The sequence below is a fragment of the Sphaerodactylus townsendi genome, linkage group LG10, assembly GCF_021028975.2.
Source record: "Sphaerodactylus townsendi isolate TG3544 linkage group LG10, MPM_Stown_v2.3, whole genome shotgun sequence".
Taxonomy (NCBI): Eukaryota; Metazoa; Chordata; class Lepidosauria; order Squamata; family Sphaerodactylidae; genus Sphaerodactylus; species Sphaerodactylus townsendi.
The window spans coordinates 48,794,118-48,817,048 of record NC_059434.1 but is presented as its reverse complement, the minus strand read 5'-3'; the positions used below and the strand labels follow the sequence as shown (position 1 = coordinate 48,817,048).

General features: G+C 44.0%; 1 protein-coding gene across 5 annotated transcripts in view; it reads right to left on the bottom strand.

The window, feature by feature from the left end:
* Positions 1-19,608, bottom strand: part of ZNF827 (zinc finger protein 827) — a 123,679-nt gene extending 104,071 nt beyond the window's left edge. For all 5 annotated transcript variants that reach the window (XM_048509168.1, XM_048509169.1, XM_048509170.1 and 2 more), the window contains exon 1: positions 19,118-19,608. In XM_048509168.1, coding sequence (XP_048365125.1) covers positions 19,118-19,160 — 43 coding nt within the window. In that variant the 5' untranslated portion in view covers positions 19,161-19,608. The remainder of the gene's footprint in view (positions 1-19,117) is intronic.
* Positions 19,609-22,931: the final 3,323 nt, after the last annotated feature.

The following is a 22,931-nucleotide window of genomic DNA, read 5'->3' as shown; positions in this document are numbered from 1 at the left end:
AAATAACGCAAAAACACTGTTTTCAGAACACGTTCTATGAGCGTTTTTTTTAAAGCGGTGCCTTCCCAACGGCGCAGTGCGAAGGGCACTGGTGTGAGAGTGTCGCTTTCAGGCGCTGCCTGTTTCCGTGTGCTGTTTACGTTGTCTTCCCTCCGAGGCTCCAGAGGGAGGAGGGACAAGCCCACACTGCCCTCTGACCCCCCGTGGATCAGAGGGCAGTGGGGGCATGTCACTTCTTCCCTCTGAAGCCTCGGAGGGACGACAAGGTAGACAACACACACAGACTGGAGGCGGCTCCATGTGGAGCTGCCTCTGCAGTGCACAGCAGCTTTGGCGGTGCTTGCACAAGACCATGCAAACTGTCTCATGCCTCCACCAGTGGACAGCTGCTTCTGCCGCCGTACAGAAATGGCCTATGTTTCCAAAGGAGAAAAAACCAGACTGTCAAGGTTCTACAGAACAGAAAGTTCTGTTAATCTTAAGGCAGGTGTACACATTCACTGGACAAAGGAGCCAATATGGTTTGGAAAACACATTAGTAATATTTTAAACATAGGGCCCTCAATTCCCCTCTTCTCTGATAATGTATGTTGAAGATGCTTCTAGAGTCACTGGCTGCCGCACATGCAACTAACATACGTGTAAGTGTAATTTAGGGGAATGTCAATCTAAAAATAGAACAAAGAAACAAAGAAAGGCAAAAAAGGCAAACCTTTGTTGTCAGTTTCCTTTCCACAATTCTCCTCGAACTTCATTCATCCTTTCTTGTATTGTGATTTATGGCGATCTCATAGGGTTTTCAAAACAAGGGATATTCAAAGATAGTTTGTCATTGCCTGCCTCTGTGGAGATGTTCTCAGAACAAAATGTCTCAAGAAGCCAGCTGTGCCCCTCCTGCACTGAAGCTGTGGCAGCGCTGGCAGCCGGGGGTCACACTACCACGTAGCTTTCCACCATCATCAAGTGCCCCTGTACTGGCATATATGCCACTTAATCTGGGTTCAGGGTCACATAGCTTCCTGAGTAGTTTGCCCCTGCCCCCAGGATTGCACAGTAAGACATCAAATAGCAGTAAAAGTAGCAAAGGAAGCTCTTAGCAGTCAGAAAGTAATTTCAACATTGAATGAAATTCCCAGTCTTTCCTTCCCACCACCATTCCTGCATCATCTTCTATCCTACCCATAAACACTTATGGTGTGAGTTTTAACCTGAATTTTGTAAAGATGTTCCTTCTCTGCAATGCAACAAAGCAAAGCTTATTAATTGTGACTATATTTTGCAGCATTTCTAAATGTTGAATTTGGATTTTATATTAAAACATAGGATACAATTCTAAACCCTCTGGCTTTGATCCAGTGGTCAGGAGTGCCCACAAGCCAAAAGTTCTTCTGGCTATTTCCTCTTTTGCACTTAACCAACTGCAAGCCACAAAGCAATTTTTAAACTCAGAGAAATATAAAAATGGATTTGGGGCTTTGGCAAAAGATTGGCAGAACAAGAGGTGGCTAGAAAAATCTGTTACAGACACACATCTGGCAGGTTCGAGACTATCTGTCATTTCCCTTCCCTTTTCCAAAGCTTCAGTAGGTCTCAAATTATAAGACAGATACTGATTATGGTTTAAATCATCAAACTGGTGGGCAATAAAGGTAAAAGATATTGTGCCACAAAAAGGTGTTGTTTTTGTATCTGAGAACACCCTTGATAAAGAGATCTGGAACAATGATAACATTCTTCTTGCTGGAAATCTGGTGTGAGCTTCTGTATTATCCAGTAACTGAAACAAGGCTCAATTTTAAATAAAAAGTATATTCATTTTATTTATATTTTGCTCCATCTTAAATGCTCCGTGTAGCCTATATAATACAACTTGGTTGCCACAGGAAGGAGGGGACAACTGCTCCACAATCCTAAATTATGCTTCCTGCACTTACGTCAGGGGTCAGAACGAAAAAGGTGATTTCACATATCATATGTGCTGGCAGCATTCAAGCATAACAGGTGACATCAGAACAGCAGATCTAACAAAGGTGATTTATGATGGCTTTTAATTGGTTGATGCCTAGTTTTGTGATGCACTGTAGTGCCCACTGCTATATTTAGTAAGTATTATACACCTGATTGACCATTTACAATGCTTATATAAACTCTCTCTCCTGTTCACTCAATGTACTTTTAAAGATGGCAATGTTCCCAAGGGTTCAAGGAAACGTTTTTCGGCTGTCTTCCTGCCTTTAGATTCCTATCCTAAAAATGTCACAGGAATCTAGCTTTTAATCATTTGTACGCTCCTACCACAAATTACCCAGTTTTAGTAATACTACTAAAAAAACCCACATGATGATACATTGAAAGAGAAGCTTCAAAAGATATGTTTTGTTGTGCTGTGTTTTCCTCACCAAAGACAGCTGCTTTCAGCCCCTGAGAGGATTGCTTGGGGTTAACAAGCAGAGTCAAACAAGAGAGGATTAGGAAACTACCAGTACGTCTAGGCTAATGCACTAAAACAGAACACTCCATGTGGAAAAGGCATTGCTCTCTCTAAGACAAGTCCTTTCAAGGCACTGCCCCAGCTTATGAACCACAACAGGGTCAAAGGTCATATAATCAATGTACAGGGGCTGAAGAAAACACCTTCCTTGAGCTATTTTTCATGAATTAAGGGGCAATGTGAGAGTCCAGTAGTGTGTCTAAACCTTAACATAGAAGACTCCACAGAAAATGTTTCTGCTAATGAAAAATAAAGAATGGTTGACACAACAGATCAGGCCCTGCACGGTTTATGATCCACAAATCTGAACCTAGTCCACCAGTCACATATTACGGCCTGCCTGATACTTGATAATCTCTGTTTCTGCAGTCCATCAAGACTACAAAAGCAAGTGCGTTGAGAGTATGTAATGCTTGGAGGTTCTATAGTTAGATTTGTAAAAAAAATGCATGCTACCCTGCTTAAAATGGTTTAAAAAGCAGAAAATATTATCTGTGCACCAGCTCTTCTAAAGACTCCTCAAGTAAGACTACACAAAGGACTCTTACAAGCAGATGAAGTTGTTTCATAGAACTTGAAAGCTCAAAAGGGCATAACGTTTTTCAGTGTATCACAAGCAAAGAACAAAATGGCATGATACTAGGGGGCTCTGTAGAGCACGCTAGCAGAATAATCACTGGATAACCTAATATGTATTTGGTGAACCAATCATTGGATACTTACCCTGAAAAGTGTTTCTCCACTGTCTGGGTGACTCCCACCTCTTGGTACAGGGAGTGAGGGAATGAAATTCTTCCACTTCTGTCTCCTTTGTGGAAGTCAGCCATTTTTCAGTGAGGTAACTCCAACAGCAACAACACTTGTAAACTATTTTTAAAAATCTATAACTAGAATTCAACAACTGCTCAAACCTTGTATAAACCACTGTGTGACAGTTGGGAGAAAGCAGAAGAATTCCGATAAGAATGCCTGAGATGAGAAGTGCCAGACAATTAGGGCCAAGATGGTCTCCTGTCCATAGCGGAGAAAGACCTTTCATGGTATCAGTCCATTTTTCCTCAGGGCAAGAGGACATCTTGTCTGGGACCTCCCAAAGCAGTATCATCTACCAGGTCTAGACCTCCAAAAGGTATTGGAGCAGAAGAAAGGGATGACCGTGTAGCAACCCAGCACATCTCCTCCAGTGATATGTATTTATACAAAGCTGCACTGGTCGCCAATGATCTAATGAAGTGCACTGTGATACCCTGTGGTGGCTGTAGATTTGAGCTTTGTAAGCTTCAATGATACATGCCTTCAGGGTAAAACTATTGGCCGCTTTAGACATGTGCTGACCCAGGTTTGGGGAATGTATATAGATGAGTGAATCTGATTTCTGAATGTCCTGATTAAAAATGTCTTAACAGTCCTTCTCACATCGAGATGATGTCAGAGTCTTTCCCTGGGATAAGATGGACTAAAGGATAACAAGCATATCTCCTGGTTGACATGGAAGATGAAGGCCACTTTGGGTTTGAAGTGGGGGGGGGTTCAGTTTGCAAAATGACTTTGTGGAATGTGCAGAACAACTGTTTGGCAGAAAAGACCCCCCAAGTTCTGATACCCTGCAAGCTGATGTGACCTCAACTAAGAATAAAGTTTTCATTTGAAGTCATTTCAGAGGAATTTGCTGGATAAGCTTGAATGGAGGCTTGGTGAGAGCCATTGGGAGGCTCCAAGTTCTGAATCAGTGTAGCTGTGTGGGATCTGTTTGTGCTACTCCCCCTGAGGAATCTCTTCATGTGAGGGTGTTGAGACAGTGACATATTCATTAATTCTGGTAGAACTCTGGAAAGGGTGGTGACCTATCTTCTGAGAGTGGGATAGAAAAGACCTGAGGCGTGGCCACCAGGACCAAAGGAGAAGGAACACCAGGACCAAAGTCAATTTTGCTTTAAGAGCTGATACTCCTTTTCTCTGGCATCAGCAGATAAAAATTTTCCAGGTAGTTACAAATTCAATGCCAGCATGACTTTAACCTCATAAGAGGGGTAATCCAGATTCACTTGCACCACCCAACCTCTAGGTGGTCAAATGTACCACTGTGACTTTGGATGTACCACTGGTCCTTGTTGAAGCATGCCCCGTCCTGTTTGTATCATCAAAGGAAGAGTCACCACAAGCTCCTTTAGGACCAAGAATCCTGGGTGCCATGGCAGGTAAGGAATTATGGGTATCACCTCAGCTCTCTGATCTTGTATATCAGTCTCAGCAAGACAGGCATGGGGAAAATGTATACAGGAGTCCTTGTGGCCACAGTGCTGGGAGAGCAACTTTGTCCTCTGGCTTGAATCTGTCCCCTTGCCTGTTGTGGATTGTTCAAGACTGAGGTTCCCAGACAGGATGTTATCAGCTGAAACAATGTCGGTTTCAAAGACCACTCTGCTTCCTGGATGGTTGACAACTGAGCCAGTCCACTTGGATATTCATAGTGCCCTTGACATGTTCAGTTTGGAGAAATGTCTGATTGGATTCAGACCATCTCAGAATCTTGGCTACTTCTGTATGTAGCCTGAGCAACTTGGAGCCCCCTGGTTGTTTATATAAATTTTTGCAAAGACTATATTTGTGTGAACTAATATGTTGCCCTGAGAAACAGTTCTGAAGCGTTGCAACACGAGGAAAACAGCTCAGATTTCCAGGATGTTGATAAAAAGCTGGGACTCTGATCTGGACCACAGGCCCTGGACTGGCTGTTTCTCCAGTACAGCACCCTGTCCCAGGAGACTTCCATCAGTGAAAACCTGTGTCACATTGGACTTGTAGAACACCTTCCCCTGATTGAAGTTCTTGGTGCTGGTCCACCATCTAAGAATGGTTTTAACTGTGATAGGGACCCTCAGGGATCATTCTCTTCTGTTCATAATGTCCAGTTGAAAGGGTCTCAGAAACCACTGCAATGGACGAGCCTCCTCCGACTCCTGTCTGATGAGGATATCATATAGGTAGGGATGTAAGCAAATATCCCCATCTCCAAGGATCACAATCAAGTTTATGATTACTTTGGAGAATACCCTTGTTGCTGTGCAAAGACCAAAGGGAAGAGTGGGAACTGAAAATGCTCTTGTCCTATGCCAAATTGGAGGGAGCGTCAGTGTCCTTAGAATATGGGGATGTGCAGGTATGCTTCTGACAAACCTATAGATGTTAGAAATTTTAAGGCTGCTTTGGTTTTCCAGACAGAGTGGCTTCTTTTGTCTTCCCTAGGGGGAAGGATAGGCCCCCCATGCAAACAGCTCCCTAGGGACGGCGTTTTTGCCATCCCTAGGGCGCTGTTATTGGCCCGTGCGGAAAGGGTCTGTCATTCAGAGATCCATAGTTTGCCATGAACAAAGAAGTCATTCATTAGCTGGCTGTGGGCAAGGCAAAAAAAAGTGCACCCAAACTTCAGGACAGCCCCAGGTTCCCCATTACATCTCACTGCCACCAGGCATGTAGTGGAGGCAGCTATGATTTTGCCCACATTTGCCCTCCCCTTTTTCCCTTTGGTACTGGATATGAGATTATGTATACTTATTGCCATCAGGTTTAAATTAGCTTTTAATACTGACATAGATTGGTTTTACTGTAGGTATTGTGAAATGTCAGAAGCCACCCTGAGCCCATGAGGGGAAAGGTAACATATAAAACCAATTTAAAAAAAAACAAATGATGAAGAAAAAGTAGATCTACAGCATGCTTATGGCATTGGACAATAGGATCATAACACATCAGACCTAAGACAACTTTCCCATTGGTCTACATTAGTGACAGAAAATACACAGAAAACAGGGCTATCCACCTTTTCTAAGCGATGGTTATGTCCTAACAGTAACAAGCATTAAGTTTTATAAACTGTTATGTGTCAACAAAACATTATTCAAAAATACAGTGTAAAAATGCCAGCATGTACCTACACTTCAGTTTACATCCTAATAATATACTCTATTTTGGCATCATAAAATCTAATTTGCAATTATAGAATGAAAATTTAAATCTATGTGACTGGTGTGTGTGGTGAGGAAGGGTTCTGTGTTATTTTCTTATACTAGAATACACCCTCTTTATAATCATGAAGTATTCTGCCCAATTAAGAGATAAATTATATGAGTTAAAGTATTACACTTGACACGCGCTAGGCAGAGGGAAGTCAGCATGCTGGAAACCAGACAAAACATTATTATTTACAAAATCAGTGAAGACTTTGACATCACATGACTTTGTCAAGCCTCATGCTAGAAGCCCTTTTGCCTTCCAAAAGTACTCATTTGTAGGTCATGCTCTCATTATCTAATTCTGGGATCTGTTTTGATTCAATTATAGAAAATTGCTAATAGTTCATTCTGAACTGATCAGCCCTTCTTAATCCTTTTTTTTACATCTTTCCTTAATGCCTCTGCTTACTACTGTCTTTGACACTTTGGGAAGGGAATCACTTTTACGAATTGGGAGATTTTTTTCATTCATTAAAGAGGATACATTCTGTTCTGTGTTTCCCTGGACACCTTTGCCCCTCTTGGTGAGGCTATTTATAGTCTTCACTTGAACTTTACCTCAATTTGCATCCCCTCTATGTCCCAAATGTCATTTAAAGGAAATGGTGAATCTAAGTGGCTGTTCAAAAACCAAACAGCATTGTATACTATCACAACCTTGTCAGGTCAAAAACAACCGTTATGTTTTCAACTTGCAAGTAGGAAGATATGTTTTGCAATTAAAAAAATAAACAAGATTTGGCACTGCCAGACATGGGTTTGAACCACAGCTATATTTTTTATCAGCCTCAACACTCAAAAGGAAACAGTAGGGGAGCAAATGAAGACCAATAATTGTAGATAAACTAGTGCACAGCATGCACTCTTTGCATAAGTTTAAAAAAATCTGTCACTTCCTAAAATGATTGTAATGGTGATAGTAAAGAAATTATTAACTCATTCATACTAAGAATAATAATTTTCCCTGCATGGACTCTCTTGTCAGCAATGAACTATATCATGACCTCCTATAGTGGTGAAAGGCTAAAAATAAATAGGAACTGTGTTAAATGTTCCCCTTGTACACTGTAATATTTCCTAGTGAGGTATTAAGGACTGTTAATTATTACATAGCATTGTTTGTCCTACATTTTATTGGTGACTCTGCAGTATTCGCTAGGGGGAATCCATAGAAAATTGCCCCCATAATGCATGATAGTAGTTAATCCAAATGAAAGTGAATATGTTTATGTAAACTGAAAACTAACTTCTACAGAATCTCAATTCTGAGTGAGGCTTTCCTGACAAGAAAAAATCATGAGAGCTGAATTCTTCTGTGACCTAAGTCCAATTCCCATGTTAAACCAGTTAATTATTTGGATGTTGCCAACATTCCCTATTGTTTGATTCAGGAGCCACATCATTCAAGGTTTGAATCCTCTTTGCACACTTGGTCCACCCAAGGTGTGCTGCTGATGCTGAAACTTTCCGTGTGACCTACTCACTGAATATCTGAATTGAACCCATTTATCACTTGGTTGAAATGAAAATGGCTCCCTGCATTTGGTTTTCTTGCCCCAAATTTACCCCACTGGCTGTGCTCGATGTAGTTAGAAATCTGTTCCAGGTTCCAGAGCAACTGATAAAAGTACAAGAACTTAGAGGATTCCAGAGGCATTGTCAGTGAGCAATATTACTGTAATGTTTCACTTCTTTTCTGAGACCTCTTTATATGTATTACCTGCAATGACATCTTTCTGTTGTGCTCTGATGACGTGTTATGCTGCATTCTTGTCTTCCTTAGTGTTTCCAACTTACTTTCACTGCTATCAAAAGCCCCTGCCTTATACTTCTCAGTTGAACCCAAGAACAGGTTGGTTGAACTATTTTTGCTAGAATGACAAAACGGTCACCATGTGGGGATGGCTCTGAGGTAAAAGTTGTTCTCTTACATTAAACAAACCAGTTGTTTTCACTTAAGCATAGAGTTTATTTGAAAGTATAACACTGTAACAGCGTCAGTATAGTTGATAAGCTTAATGGTTTCAGATAGGTACATAAAGCATAATGGTTTTAGAGAGGTACAGTTTCCTTCCCTATGTTCATTAAATAGACCTAGCTACTGAGGCTAATACATCCACACAAACTCCTTTCCCTCACTTATTCCACGCAGGCTTTCCTCATTGGCCACTTAGGCTAATAACTTCCACAAAGAACACATACGGTATTTCTCTCACTCTCACAGCAGCTCACTCTATCATGCCTTTTTGTTCTTCCTCGGTCACATACAAACCTGCTATACAAACTAGTCAACTCTGTCTGCTATGGTACAGCTACCATCCAATCATAACACACTATGATCACCCATCCAACCCCCTTTCTTACTCTAGAGGTTTGCATTTTATACTACAGCAAAATACATATATAACCCCACATTAAATCACAGAAATGAAACAGAAACAAAATGTTTACATAGCAAAACTCTACATGTACCAACATAAAATAATTATATTAGCAGGACACACTGCCACACAAAAGCCTGTAACATGAAGATCACAGGTCACGATGCCAGTGAACATATTAGACCCATGGTAGACCCCCACCAGGTTCTAGAAGTCCACAGACTGGAAGAATTTTACCATGGACAAAACAATACATCTAATCAAAATCACTGGGTTCTAGCTATTCCACAAATTAGCAACCCTTCTTGTTGCCAGAAATGCTGCCACATCAGTTGTTTAGATAGTATTGTTCCGTTGCCACCAGAGCTTGTAGGAATCAATAGTTAAAATGAGGAAAGCCTCAAAAACCTTCTTATGTCCATTACGTGTATTTAGGAACCTCATTTATTATTCCGACCAATCTTTTGCATAATAATTTAATGTGTGTTAGGTACACACACATGCACACACACCTCCTTGGTTCAACATAACATGCCTCAGATTTTCTCTTCTTTGGCTGTTGTATTCATGGGACATCCTTCTATTCTTGCTACGGTAATTTCTTGCTCTGTAAGCACATCATTTCCGGTCACAGACATGCTTTTCATGCACTTTGGAATTTTTATTAATTACTAGTAATTATTGTAGTGCTTACAGTGAACTCCTAAGCATAGTTACAGCCTTCTAAATCTAGTAAAGTCCACATACTTATAAGAGTGTAACCAGTGGTGGGATTCAGCAGGTTCGCACCACTTCGGCAGAACCGGTTGTTAAAATGGTGCTTGTAAACAAACAGTTGTTAAATTATTTGAATCCCACCACCGGAACCGCTTGTTAAAATATTTGAATCCCTCCACTGAGTGTAACTCAGTTTAGGATTGCTGTGTTACAGAGAACTCCTCAGCAAGTCTACCTGTAAGTAACTGCCATTTTATTCAACAGGACTTGTATTCAGGGATGTTTTCTTAAGACTAAGCCTTAGTCATGTATACATTCTTGGAAGGAATTAACATCATTGCTATGAAACTAAAATGGTTTTCTCATCCATTTCTTGTTATCATATGACAAACCATGTATTTGTTTGCAACTATACACCTTATATATCACAAGAAATGACACTATATCTATCTATCTATCTATCTATCTATCTATCTATCTATCTATCTATCTATCTATCTATCTATCTATCTATCTATCTATCTATCTATCTAGATAGATAGATAGATAGATAGATAGATATAGATAGTGTCATTTCTTGTGATATATATAAAAATAAACATTGAAGCCAAAGTGTGAGCCCAACCACAACTCATCTCCAGATACATGATGTACAAATATCACTAGTGGTAAAGAAAAATAATGTATATGTGTGGTGCTCTTTATTTCTATGATTTATAATACAAATACTACTATTACTGTCTAGGAGACAATTCCCCCACAAGGTGCCCATGGGCTCCATGGCACTTACCAGTACTTCCCTGGTTCTTGCTGAGCATTTCAAAAAGTGAGAAACGCCATTTTACAGCAGGGCTTGTTATTGGCTGTAATTCAGCTGAAAAGGTTCCCCTATGGCTGCAAAATCGGTTACAGCCACTTCAGGATCCAGAGGATAGTTAAGCATTCAGGTGTGTGGTTTCATTCAACTTTTAGGCCTTCCTTCTTTTTATTCTTCCTTCTCTTTCACCTTTCCTCCACCCAAAAGTTTCTTCGTTCCTGCAAGTCTCTTGCAAAATAAGGAGGGAGTTATTGTGTTTGACTCTGCTTCCTGTGGAAGCCATTTTGGGTTTTGTTCCATCTTCTGCAGAAGCCATTTTGGAATGGTGCTCACCATCCATTCTGAAATTTTTATAGGCTCAAAAAGCTTAAGGACCCCTGAAATAGGGGTCAAAAAGCTTAAGGCTCAAAAAGCTTAAGGACCCCTGAAATAGGATGTACATTATGCTGTCTCTAAGTCAGCTGTTCTCAACCTGTGGGTTGCGACCCCTTTGGGGGTTGAATGACCCTTTCACAGGGGTCGCCTAAGACCAACGGAAAACACATATTTCCAATGGTTTTAGGAACCGAGACACAAATCATTTTATGGTATGGGGGTCACCACAACATGAGGAACTGTATTAAAGGGTTGCGAAATTAGGAAGGTTGAGAACCACTGCTTTAAGTGCTTCACATATTTTATCTCTAACCCTTACAACAATCCTGTAAGGTATCCCAGTAAATGAGGTAGAAAGATAATGTGTTTTCTACAGTTAACCAGTGAAATCCATGCTCTTAATCACTGAGAGATCATAACAATAATAGCCATTATGAACACAATCCATTACTGAAAAGTGAGCATACTAACATGTAAAGATATATTTTAGTAATATGGATTTTATCGTGCTCTATCTATTTGTCTTGTTCACCGCCCTGAGCCCTCCGGGGGAGGGCGGTTTATTATTATTATTAATAACAACAACAACAACAACAACAACAACAACAATTCAGAATATTGGTTTTTCTATACCAATATTTTGACTGGCAGCAGCTTGCCAAGATCTATGGTAGAAGGCTTTCCTGGCCCTGCTGTGTGAGATCATTTTAAAATGATGAATTTCTGCATGTCAAGTACATGTTATCCTACTACACTTCTTATAAACCCATTGGCTTAAATGGACCAGTTAAAAGGTTGTAACTCTGCTCAAGATTGCACTGTTAGTTAAGAAAGCCCAAACTAGTTTCTTGACTTACATCTCAATCCAAAATTATTCATTCCTAAAACAGCAAATCCCCACTGTGCCTTATTTGACCTTGACACACTTGCAATTAGCTTGTTCACAGGTGAACAACTGTAAAATAAAACATAAATTACCTCCATGTGAACAGAATCATCTTTTAGATGTTACAGTAGCTTCAAGTTGGGCAGTAGATTTTTGGTGCCTTGTGGATGTTTTGAATCACACTGAATCAGCAATGTGCCATGTGTTAATTCAGCCTGATTTTTAAGCATTTTTCAAAACATAACTATGACCTTAGTATGTCATGACTAATTCATTATTCACAAATTCCCTAAAACATCCACTCGACACAACAAAAAGATCAATGTGAATCTGACATGTCAACTACAGTGCACCACAATGTAAGATGAACTAGAAATATGGTGGCTAAGCCAGTTAAGGTGTACCTGAATGCAACTTGAGAGACATAACAAAGCCTACAGCTGCTCAAGCACTGAGCCCCGCTGGCTTCACTGGGACACTTCTCCTAAGTATTAGATGAAGAGAGCTTTGGCTCCAAAAAGCTTGCTCGCTTATTTGTTCAAAAGTATTTATACCCCACCTTTCTATAGCCAAATTCAAAGCAGCTTACAAAATACAATAATAACAATAAAACCGAGACCAATAAAAGCTTAAATACAATACAATAAAATACTGTCTGGTCTCTCAGGTGCTATTGGCTTCAATTCTTACTGATCTCTTTCATACAAAGTTGCTACTTGAGATATACAAAACAGAATTTGATTGGTTAGAATTTGAGACGTGAAAATTACTTTGTGTGCCACTGCTAGGAAACTAGGCTGGGATCAACAAATCACTTTAGACCTTTCACTTCCATAAAATTAAGCCAATTCAACTTGTGAATCTGCACACACACACCGTTTATGTCAGGCACAAAAGTACACAAATATAACTCTTATTGCCAGTTCAGCCTATTAAGTGTTCAATTCGTAAATGTTTATCAATGCATTCCTCAAACTTTCTCAAAATGCCCCCTTTTAATTAAGAACATAAGGAGAATCCTGTTGGATCAGACCTGTGGTCCATCTAATCCAGGATGCTATCTAACACAGCAGCCAATCAGTTCCTCTGAAGATTCAACAATAGGGCTTAGAGCAGGGGTCCCCAAACTACGGCCCGGGGGCCAAATCAGGCCCCCGGAAGACATTTATCCGGCCCGCTGGGCAGAAGCGGATCTCCCCCTTCTCTATCTCCTTTTCCCCAGGTTTACAAACAGCATTAAGTGTGGGCGTAATTCGCTGCTCATTCGGGCGGGCTGGGTCGGAGGGGACTGCATTCAATGCAGCAAGGGGGGAGAGAGAAAGGCGAGCAGGCAGGACGCCCGCTGAGGCCGTTTGTAAACCTGGGGTCAGGGTGCCAAACTCCAGGCGCCCCTGAGCTTGGGCACCACCCCAGGCTTGGCATAAACACTTCGCCGCCGGGCTTGCATCAGCTGCTCATTCCAAGCGGCCGGAGGGGACCGTACCAATGCGGCAAAGGGGGGAGAGAGAAAGGCGGCGGAGCTTCAGGGCTGGATTGGAAGGGGACCGCGGGGGTGGGGCGGGCCAGGGGCGAGTCGAGGGCAGATGGATGGCGCCCCCCCCCCCCCGCGGGCGGCACTTGGTCCGGCCCCCGGCTGGGCTCTGGCCATGCGTGAACTGGCCCCCTGTTTAAAAAGTTTGGGGACCCCTGGCTTAGAGACTGAGGATTTCCCTGATGTTGCCTCCTGGCACTGGGATTCAGAGGTTTACTGCCTCTGTACATGGAGATTCCCTTTAGTCATCATGGCTAGTCACCACTCATAGACCTATCTTCCATTAATCCGTCTCATATTCTTCTAAAGTTTTCTATGCCTGCTAGACATTCGACAACTTCCCAACCTGGAAGCTTCATCTAATATACCTGCCTACCTATAGCATCCTACACCTTTCTTCCAGATCTTATACATTCCCTTAAGTTTGGACACATACATGCACACAATGTTATTTCCATCCATCTACATTACACTTCTGTATCACTTCATCTCCAGCATAAGTGGGTCCAACGCCAATCACGCACCAGTGCCCTATTGTTCCCTTTCTGGTGGCAACACTTCACTAGGGAAAATCCTGAGTCTTTGCTCAGCACAGAACCTTAGACTAGTAATAGAACTCCTTTACCAAACCCTTATCATACAGCCACTACATGGGTTCAATTCACATGCTTCATATGATGTGGCTAGTGCAAACACATATAAGCACCTTAATGTTTTCTGACAAAATACAAACCCTCTCTTAAGGGGGCCAATTATGTAGTGCAGTGGTTAGAGTACTGAACTGGGATTAGAAACAGGTTAAAACAGGGGTCTGCAACCTGCGGCTCTAGAGCTGCATGCAGCTCTTTCATTCTGATACTGTGGCTCTGCATTGCCTGGAGGTCGGAGGGTAGCATGGGCATGTCCCCCAGCCCTCCAGAGCAGCACTGGAAGAAAAAGGCAGGCTGGTGCTTCAATCCATGCAGGAGGGCAGTTCTCAGCTTAAAGCGGGTGTCGCTGCTCGCCTCTACTCTACTCACCTCTCCTTCCAGCGCTGCTCTGGAGAGCTGGAGGGACACGCCCACACTGCCCTCCGACCCCTGGAGGTCGGAGGGTAGCGTTGGCGTGTCTCTCCAGAGCAGCCGCCATCCCCCCTCTGCCATCCCCGCAGCTACCATCCCTCTTCTGCCCCATGGAGTAGGCAGCTGCCTGTTCCGTCGGGCAGAGGGGGTTTCCCTGCCCGGCACCTCCGCCTCCCAGCACTGGAAGGAAAGGTGAGTGCAGGGGCCGAACCAGAGGTGGCTCCATGTGGAGCCGCCTCTCCGGCTCGGTAGATCTTCGGGGCGGTGGAAAACGAGTCCAAATGGCTCTTTGGGTGGTAAAGGTTGCCGACCCCTGGGTTAAAATCTCCAGACGCCATGAAGTCTGGTGAGTGACTTTGTGCTATTTACTATCTCTTAGCCCGACCAACTTCACAGTGTTGTTGTGAGGATAAATGTGAAGGAACAACTATATATATGCTGTGCTGAGCTTCCTGGATGAAAGGAAGGATAAAAACTGAAGAAGACAGCTATACAAAGCAGCTACTCCAGTGATGCTGGAGTAGCACAGCTGTGACAAGAAAGTTCCAGGTTTCAGATTCACTTTTGCCACAAATTCACTGCTGGGTTTCAGTCAAAACATCTTCCCTGAACTTCAGCCCTCCATCTTCAAGATGAGGGGATAAGAACACAGAAATATCATACAAGATGAATTGTTGTCAAGACAAGTATCATAATGATCTACAAAAATATTATCATGTTATCATTTACTAACTCTCTATTTTGTATACATAAGTTTGAAGAACTAAAGAAGGGTTAAAATGTATCATGCAGATAATTCTTTAGCATCCACAAACTGGTTATCTGGCCTAATAATTCAACATTGTTTAACATTCTCTCTCTCTCTTAAAAAAATGAAGTAGACTATTTGACCTCCTAGAACTGAAAGTCAACAGCTTATGACTCTTACCTTTCAAACCCAGGCCAGAATTGAAAGGGCTAAGTAGTAAGCTCTATATGTGCTGTAGAACTTTTGAGATTTTTCTTTCCAGAGTAGTTCTCCTTTCCTCTAAGGCTTCCCAACAAATCTGTCCTAAAATTCAGAAGTTTTGAAAACAATCCCCAATTCACCTTAAAGACCACATGGAAGGAAGGGGGAGGAGAACCAGGATACCCTTGGTACGCTCTGCAAACCACCTACACATGCCTAAGAATCTTTAGATACCACTCCTAATCTTTCCCATATCCTCCAAATTCTTTTTGTAGTAATAATTTATATCATGTCATTCTTTCTTAAGTTGTAAGCACACAATTTTCTTCATTCCTATACTGATTTAATTGTTGTTATTGTCAAGCTCCACCTTGTATGTAACTTTCCTCTCTCGAAGCTTGTATTTAAATCAGACTTGCCTTACCTATACATTTAGCTGCAACGAGCAACAGGCCCACTGAAACTAATTTTGGGAAGTAAGCACATGGTGGGTGATACTATTTTATTTCCAGCAGTATCACAGTTCTGAAGCAGAAAAAGCAATTATCTTGAGAAGCTAATAAAAAGCTCAGGCCTCAAATACGGAAGATTATCATAGCAGCAGAGAATCCTATAGGGATATTCATTAATAAAGTCATCTCATCACCCTCTTATATACACATGTAGGTGCTTAATTTTAGGCAGGTGCATCAATAATTAATTCTTATAAAGTACAGACTTACATAAGTATAAGGCTGGGTTATTGAAGCTCAGGTTGAAGCAGATTTACTCAGGAGTAAGACCCACTGAGTTCAACAAGATATATTAACTGATAGGCATGCGTAGGATTGTAGCCTTTTTTCTAATACGGAGAAGTTTATAAGCTCACTATATTTCCTTGTAGTAAACCTGTCACTTGTGAAAACATACAACGCATACTTTGCAAACAATGAATTCTGCATACTTGTTACACTGATTCTAGTATAATACTACCACAAGATATATTAGTGTCTGCTGCTGCATGCTCCATTTGCATTTTATTATTATGCATTACTTAAGAATTAATGAGAACATGAAGGGACTTTACTATACAATTGGATTTGGGGGGCAAAGCTAATGTTGACATTGTAAGTACCATCCTAACTCCTTAATTTCCTGCACTTTGCATACTGAACTATAAAATGCTCTTTGAAGGTGTTATAGTGCCTTGCAAAATGGATGTAGTCTCCCTTTAAGACAAATTGCATTACAAATGCGTAATGTAAAAAGAAATTTGTAAGTCAAAGAGTTGAAAACACCTTTAATATCATGTTTATTTTTTTTTATGTGTCAAAAGTACACAAAGACCTAACTCACAGCCCTTTTACACTGGTGTAGTAGATCCTCCCACCATACATATTAGGACACCACTTCCCCACCCCCCACACACATATAAGATAACCTTTAAAACGTTTTAAAACTGAGCCCCAAAGCCCAAGAAACAGTGGACTGGTTTTAAAAAGCCAGATTCCACATTGCACTTTTACAAAAAGGCTACTGCCCATTGTAGTTGATAAATATTGTTTTCCTACAAGGAAGGGGAAGAACAAGTAATAAAACTTGCAAATCGTGTGGGGCAGGATCCACCAAAGCGAAGCGGCCTCCGAGCATGAGAGAGCCATTCTGAGTTAACTAAAATGGAGGCGGAATTTCATCTCTGCCCTACAGAAACAGACAGAAAGGGCAACAGCACCAGGTCCAGGTCAAGGTCACCAGCAGGGCAGTCTGCAGCTGTTTGCAAAGCTATCTTGAACAGCATGAACAACCCGCCTTCCAAACTCCCAATCCAGATTTTTGAGCACACATACGCAAACAACCTTTTCAGATTTATTTTTACATTTTAAATCCGTTTGTTTATGCACTGATCTCGACAATACTTGGGCTAGACATGTATTTATACAGCAGCCCTTTCTCAGACGCGTTTGTGTGAAATCCAAAACAAAGGAAAGGTTGCCCTCCCCCCCCCCCCCACGGTCTCTTTTAAGAGATCACTGACCTAGAGGGGGGGGGGGTGTCAGGGGCTGCAGACGGGCAAAGACAGCCCCTCTGGACTTCCAGGAACTCCTGCAAGCTTCCTCAACTAGGTTTCCTAGAAGAGAAAATCCTTCCTGCGCATTCCAAAACCAACCCTTCTAGTGGGAGGGGGTGAGATAAAATTGCACAGGGCAGCCGGGAGCCCTAGCTCCAACCCCTTGCGCCTTTGGGCTGCAAGAAACAGGAGCGACATTTGTGCCATTTCTTCCCCCTTCGGTTGTTTTGTGCCAGGCTGCGAGTGGCGCGGAAGGGGGGAAATGCAAGGGCGGTAAGCAAAGTATGACGGGGTGGGCATCGGTACTTCGCCCCTCGATAAACTATCGAAATATTATTTATAACTCTGGCGAGAGGGGAGAGATCGATCGCGCTGTCTGCAACGGAGGAGGAAAAAGGGAAAGAGTGGCGCGCGCGCACCCAGGAGGCACCCCAGCCGCGCTTCAGCCTCTTCGCCCTCCGCTCCTCTCCCTCCTGGTGAACTTCAGGTGACCGACCATGGCTTTGACACATAAGCAGTTCAGCTCGCCGACACTGAACCCTGCTGGGGCACAGCCGGGGAGGGGCCGCGCGGCGAGCAGGCACGGAGCATATGTGCTTGCAAGCGCGCGCCAGAAAATGACCCTTTCCATCCGCCGCCCCCTCTTCCCCTCGCTCGGCTGTCTGTCTTCCTCCCTTCTGTCTCTCTTGCGACCAAGCGCCGAGGGCAAGCGGTCGCCGGGGCTCAAGGCTCTTTTCCGCGTTTGTAATCTTCACGTTGTGGCCCCCTCCCGTTGCAAAAGCGCCCGCGCCAGAAGACCAGAGAAGAGAGGAACCGGAGAGGGGGGAGGGAAAAAAGTTAACTGCTTTGCAAAGAACTGAGAGGACGGGGCGGGGGAGAGGATTGGAGGTGGAAGAGGAAGAAGGGGTGGGCGAGGGGGAGAGGCGAAGGGCGGGCGGCTGTGTCAATGTGTGGTGCGTTGCCTGCAGGCGGTGGGAGGAGGGCTAAGGAGATGCACTTTGAGTCCATCCGAGGCTCTTCTGCTCCGGTCTGGGGCAGCGCCTGAGACTCGCCCGGGCTCCCTGACCCTTCCTTTGATTGCAGCCGGGAGAAAGCGTCCAGCTCGCCCGCCTCCCTCCTCTGCTCTGCAGGGACCTGGCATGCCACGAGCTGCCTCCTGCCGCCGCCGCCCCCCCCGGCTCCGCGCTCCTCCACGGCGGACTCGGGTGCCTGCGTGTGTCGTCCCCCCCGCAGCAGCCGCCGCCGCCACCCGCGCCGCTCCCTCCCTCCCTCGCCCGCCCCCGCAGCCTTTTCCCTTCCCTGCCCGCCCCCGCCTCCTCCCCGGCTCCGGGGCAGCCGAGCCCCGCCGCAACCTTTCGCCGGAGACGCACCTCGCGATTGATTCCACGCAAGACGCCAGCAAACCGCGTCCCCTTTGCCATTGCAACTCCCCACCCCAATAAAGCAGCCTCTGCACCCCCCCCCCGCCACACACACACACACACCCCAGCACAACCAGCCAGCAAAGAGAAAGCCATCCATGCACACACACACACAAATGCACAATCGCAAGGAAGGGGAGGGGAGCGAGGGCGAGGAGAGCGAAGAAAGAGCGGGGGGAGGGGGAGGCATACACACACAGGGAGAGAGCGAAGAAAAAAAATTAAAAGGGCACAAGGCTGTTCATCACCAACATGGCTGCCTCAGCTCAGACCTAAAAGAGGAATAACCCGGGCTGTGTCTTTGTCAGGCGTCACCTCTGTAACCCTAAACTCGGGCACAAAACAACGGAGGACGCTGCAGAGGGGAAGGCGGCAGGCAAAGGGGAAAGGGGGAGGGGGTGGCAAAAAGAAGAAGAAGGCACACTTACGTGAAGAGAGGCGCTTGGGTTGCTCCTGTTTCCTCCTGGGCATTTTCCCCCCTTTTCACATTCTCCTCCTTGGTTTAATGGGAGATCAAATAAAAAAAATAGAAAAAGACCCGGAGGGGCAGAGGCAGGGGCCAAGGGTGGCTGCCCAGGAGAGGCTGGGGTTCTTCTCTGGGCAAGCGGCTTTCCCCCCGAAGCCAAGGAGAAGAGGGATTTTTCTCCCCTCTTTCTTTTTTTCCCCCTTGCCCTCCCTCTCCCCCTCTCTTTTTTCCCTTTCTCCCCCACCCCCCGGTCGTGCACCTGGCTTGTCCCCGGTCGCGATATTCGTCAATGGGAATGGCTCTAATGGGCTCTAATGGAGAGTGGGTGCTCATACGCGGTGTCAAAAAGGAGGGCTGGTGCGGCGGTGTCTGTGGCTGCTCCCTGCGTGTCTCCGAGCCCCTAACTAACACTAATGCAGGGATCAAAGGGCAGCGGCGGCGGCGGCGGCAGCAGTGCTCACACACAGGCTGCAGAGGGAGGGAGAGGCAGAGGCAGAAAGAGCAGACGAGACACACACGCACACGATGAGCCAGAGAGCAAAGAGGAAGGTGCCCCCGGGCTCCTAGGCTGCACTTTACGCGCCGGATTGCCAGCGCGCCTCGTCCCGGGGTTCAAGGGGGGGACAAAGGCAGTGGGGGAGCCTCGCAGAAGCCAGCTCCTTTCCCAAAAGCAGAGCCAGTCGGGAGGGAGTTTGACATTCTCTCCCAACGATTGTGCAGAGAGCATTATCAAGGGTCAGTGTGTGTGTGTGTGGCGGGGGGGAGGTTACTCGGGGGCCAAGATGACCTCCAGTGATGACTATTAATTTGCAGTGTGTGTTACTTAGGAGTTCAGAATGGAAAATGCTTTTATGCCCTGGGGATGGTAGGGATTTTTAAAAAACCACGTTGAATAACTGGGCTGAATTATGCAAAGTAGGATATCAGAAAAGAGAGTTCTTGAATCGAGCTGAAACGAGGGGTATGAAAACCATAACTCCTTGCTATAAAGGAGGAGAGTGGGGACTCGGGAGTGAGATGAGGTCACTCCCTGATAGTTGGTTTTTAACTGCCGACAGGATGCCCCTACAAAGCTCGCAGCCGTCCTGACTTCCGAATTTCTACTTTATTCCTACATAAATACAGGTATGGGGAGCTTTCTCCTGAAGCATTTCCTGTGTGGATTATGAACCCGGGATTGCAGCTGTCATTAACTGATACCTGCTTTCATTACTGGCACAAAGCACGCACATCTTTCTTCAAAGCAAGACAAGGGGAGAGGAAAAAAATGAAAAAGGGACGGGGCTCACTAAAGCACAAAAGGTACTCCGTGAAAGAGAAGTGCTCTTTTTTTTTTTGACTTGCAGTCATTTAAATAAAGGTTCACTCCGAGGTTGTTACTGATTTAAACTCTTAAAACCTGTTAGTACAATGGAAGTGAAATGATTTGAAGTGCAGTTTGTTTCACAGAACTGGTGCTTTGTATAAAAAGAAGAAAAAACTTTGAAGTTAGTCGAAGACATCATATGAATTATGACTGAGAAGCAAAATACTATTTTTAATATATTGTTCTGCTGTGAGTTCCTTTTTTATTTTCTTGCTTTTGACGATCTCATCATTTTACTGCTTTATCATTAGTCTTGGTAGCCTTAAAACACACCATTTGTTATACAAAAGTGCACAAAGAGAACAAGAATTCTATACAGCATTAATTCTGTAAAGGGACTGAGAAGATTCACCTCAGTCGCCTCTATTCACAAAACTGGATTCTTTCACGTGTGTATTGTATGAACGTACAAACAGTGTGCGAACACTGGGAGGACACGATTAATCCTGGTTCCCCACCATGGGTGCACTAGCATCAAACATGACCCCTTCTATAAGGTAGGTTACCTGCAATTTATTCCTACACAGAAATGGCATCTGTATAGGAATTTCATCTTTTGTGGAGGCAGCCTAAGTTCAGTTTAATGAAGCATGAAGAGTGGAAGAGCTGGCACCGGTGTGCTTTGAAGGATAATAGATGGATGCATTTCTTAAGCTTAAACTTTACACAGACTAATCTCCTTTGAAGCACATCTATTACATCACATGAATCAGCCAGGGGTGCTTAAGTATTTCCCAAGCCACAGAGGGAAACTTGGTAACTAGAGTGGAGCTATGCAAATAGGAGAAGCCTTAGTTCTCAGTGTCTGGGATCACCAGGGGCAGGAAACAAGGCTAGACTCCTCATTGATGGTATTTGTCAGTGCGCCCTGTTGCTTTCTCCTGTGTAAGTAAATGGTTTTCAGTCACTTTGGTAGGGAAAGAGTGAAGTACGGCACTTGATGTGTGGTGAGGATAAAAGTTAGCTTCTATCCTCACAGCAAGGTAGTGTACTGTGTGTTTCTGTGGTTGTTGCAGCATAGCTGCACACATCCCTGTTGTAATGACAGGCATATTGCAAGCTTATAATTTAACATCATGTTATCTCATGCCCATGTACTGCATTTTCACATTAAGATGGCTTACGGCATTCCCACAGGCATCATAGAAATATACACTGTCAATGATCTGATTTGCAGAGTGGTTTCCAAGTATGCCTTTGGGTGCATTCACGATAGTATTTTTTTCTTGCTGGGTTGATCATAGTAAATGCTACTATAGTATCTGGGAATATCCAGTTCATTCGTGATGTTGTGAAACTAGTGTGTGAAACTATTCTTAAGAGAGTTCATATGTCCATCTGGATATGTATTGAAAATTTACATTTGTTCAGTTGAGGTTGTGAATAGCCAGCCACTTACCTGATTTAATCAAAATGAATGCTTGCCCCTTGCAGTCATAGAATTAGTATTACGTTCATTGGAAAGGCATCTCAAATTGGCACCAGGTTATCTGAAAGCATGTTAGCAACAGAGTCTGTTGCATGCTTGATGCCTTTTGCAAGGTGTCTAACATATAGGTCAGAGCTGGCCCACCAAAAAACACTCATGTAGGCCACAAGGCAATGTAAAAGAGCACAGGCCTCATACTGCTTGCCTTAGAGACAGCAGGCAAAATGGTCTCTACCCTGCCTCTGGAAAACATTAAGGTGCCTCTGGAAAACATTAAGGGATGCCAGAGGGGACCCCAGAAAGGCTGACGCCGCATTCAAGAGTCAAAGGCCTCTGAAAGAAATGTTAGTCTGTACTGAACTTCTGTTCTACCCAGACCCATGCTGCTCCAGCCTTTCAATCTTCTATTTTAGCACCTAGAGTAAAGAGGATGTAAGTGGGTTTGTCCACAGCAAAGTTTCCTTATAGACCAGTGGTGGCAAACCTTTGGCACTCCAGAATGTTCCATGGGACTACCCCTGGTTCCCACATCCCAGCCCTCGTGCCAGCATGGCCAATTGGCCATGCTGGTGAGAACTGATAGGAATTGTAGTTCCTGAACTATCTGGAAACATAGAGTTCTATAAACACAAAATGAAAGGATGTAAGAATTGCTAAGGGTTTGTCCACAGCAGAGTTTCCTTATAGACTATCGGTTATTTGGGCTCCTTCCCACCCCTCCAGCCAGCTGGGGAGGTTTTTGTTTGCCTCCAGCTGAGATGGGGAGAGGGGCTTATTATGTTCTCATCTTAAAAAGTCCAGAATGAAGCTGCTCTGCCTGGACTTTGCACATGCTCTATTCTCAGCCTTCTGATCCTGAAGCAAAGGATTGACCATCCCTCCACCTGTCTTACACAGTGGCCAATCAGTTCTCCTGGAGGACCAACAACAGGGTGTAGATGGCAAGGCCTTCTCCTGATCTTGCCTCCAGGCACTGGAATT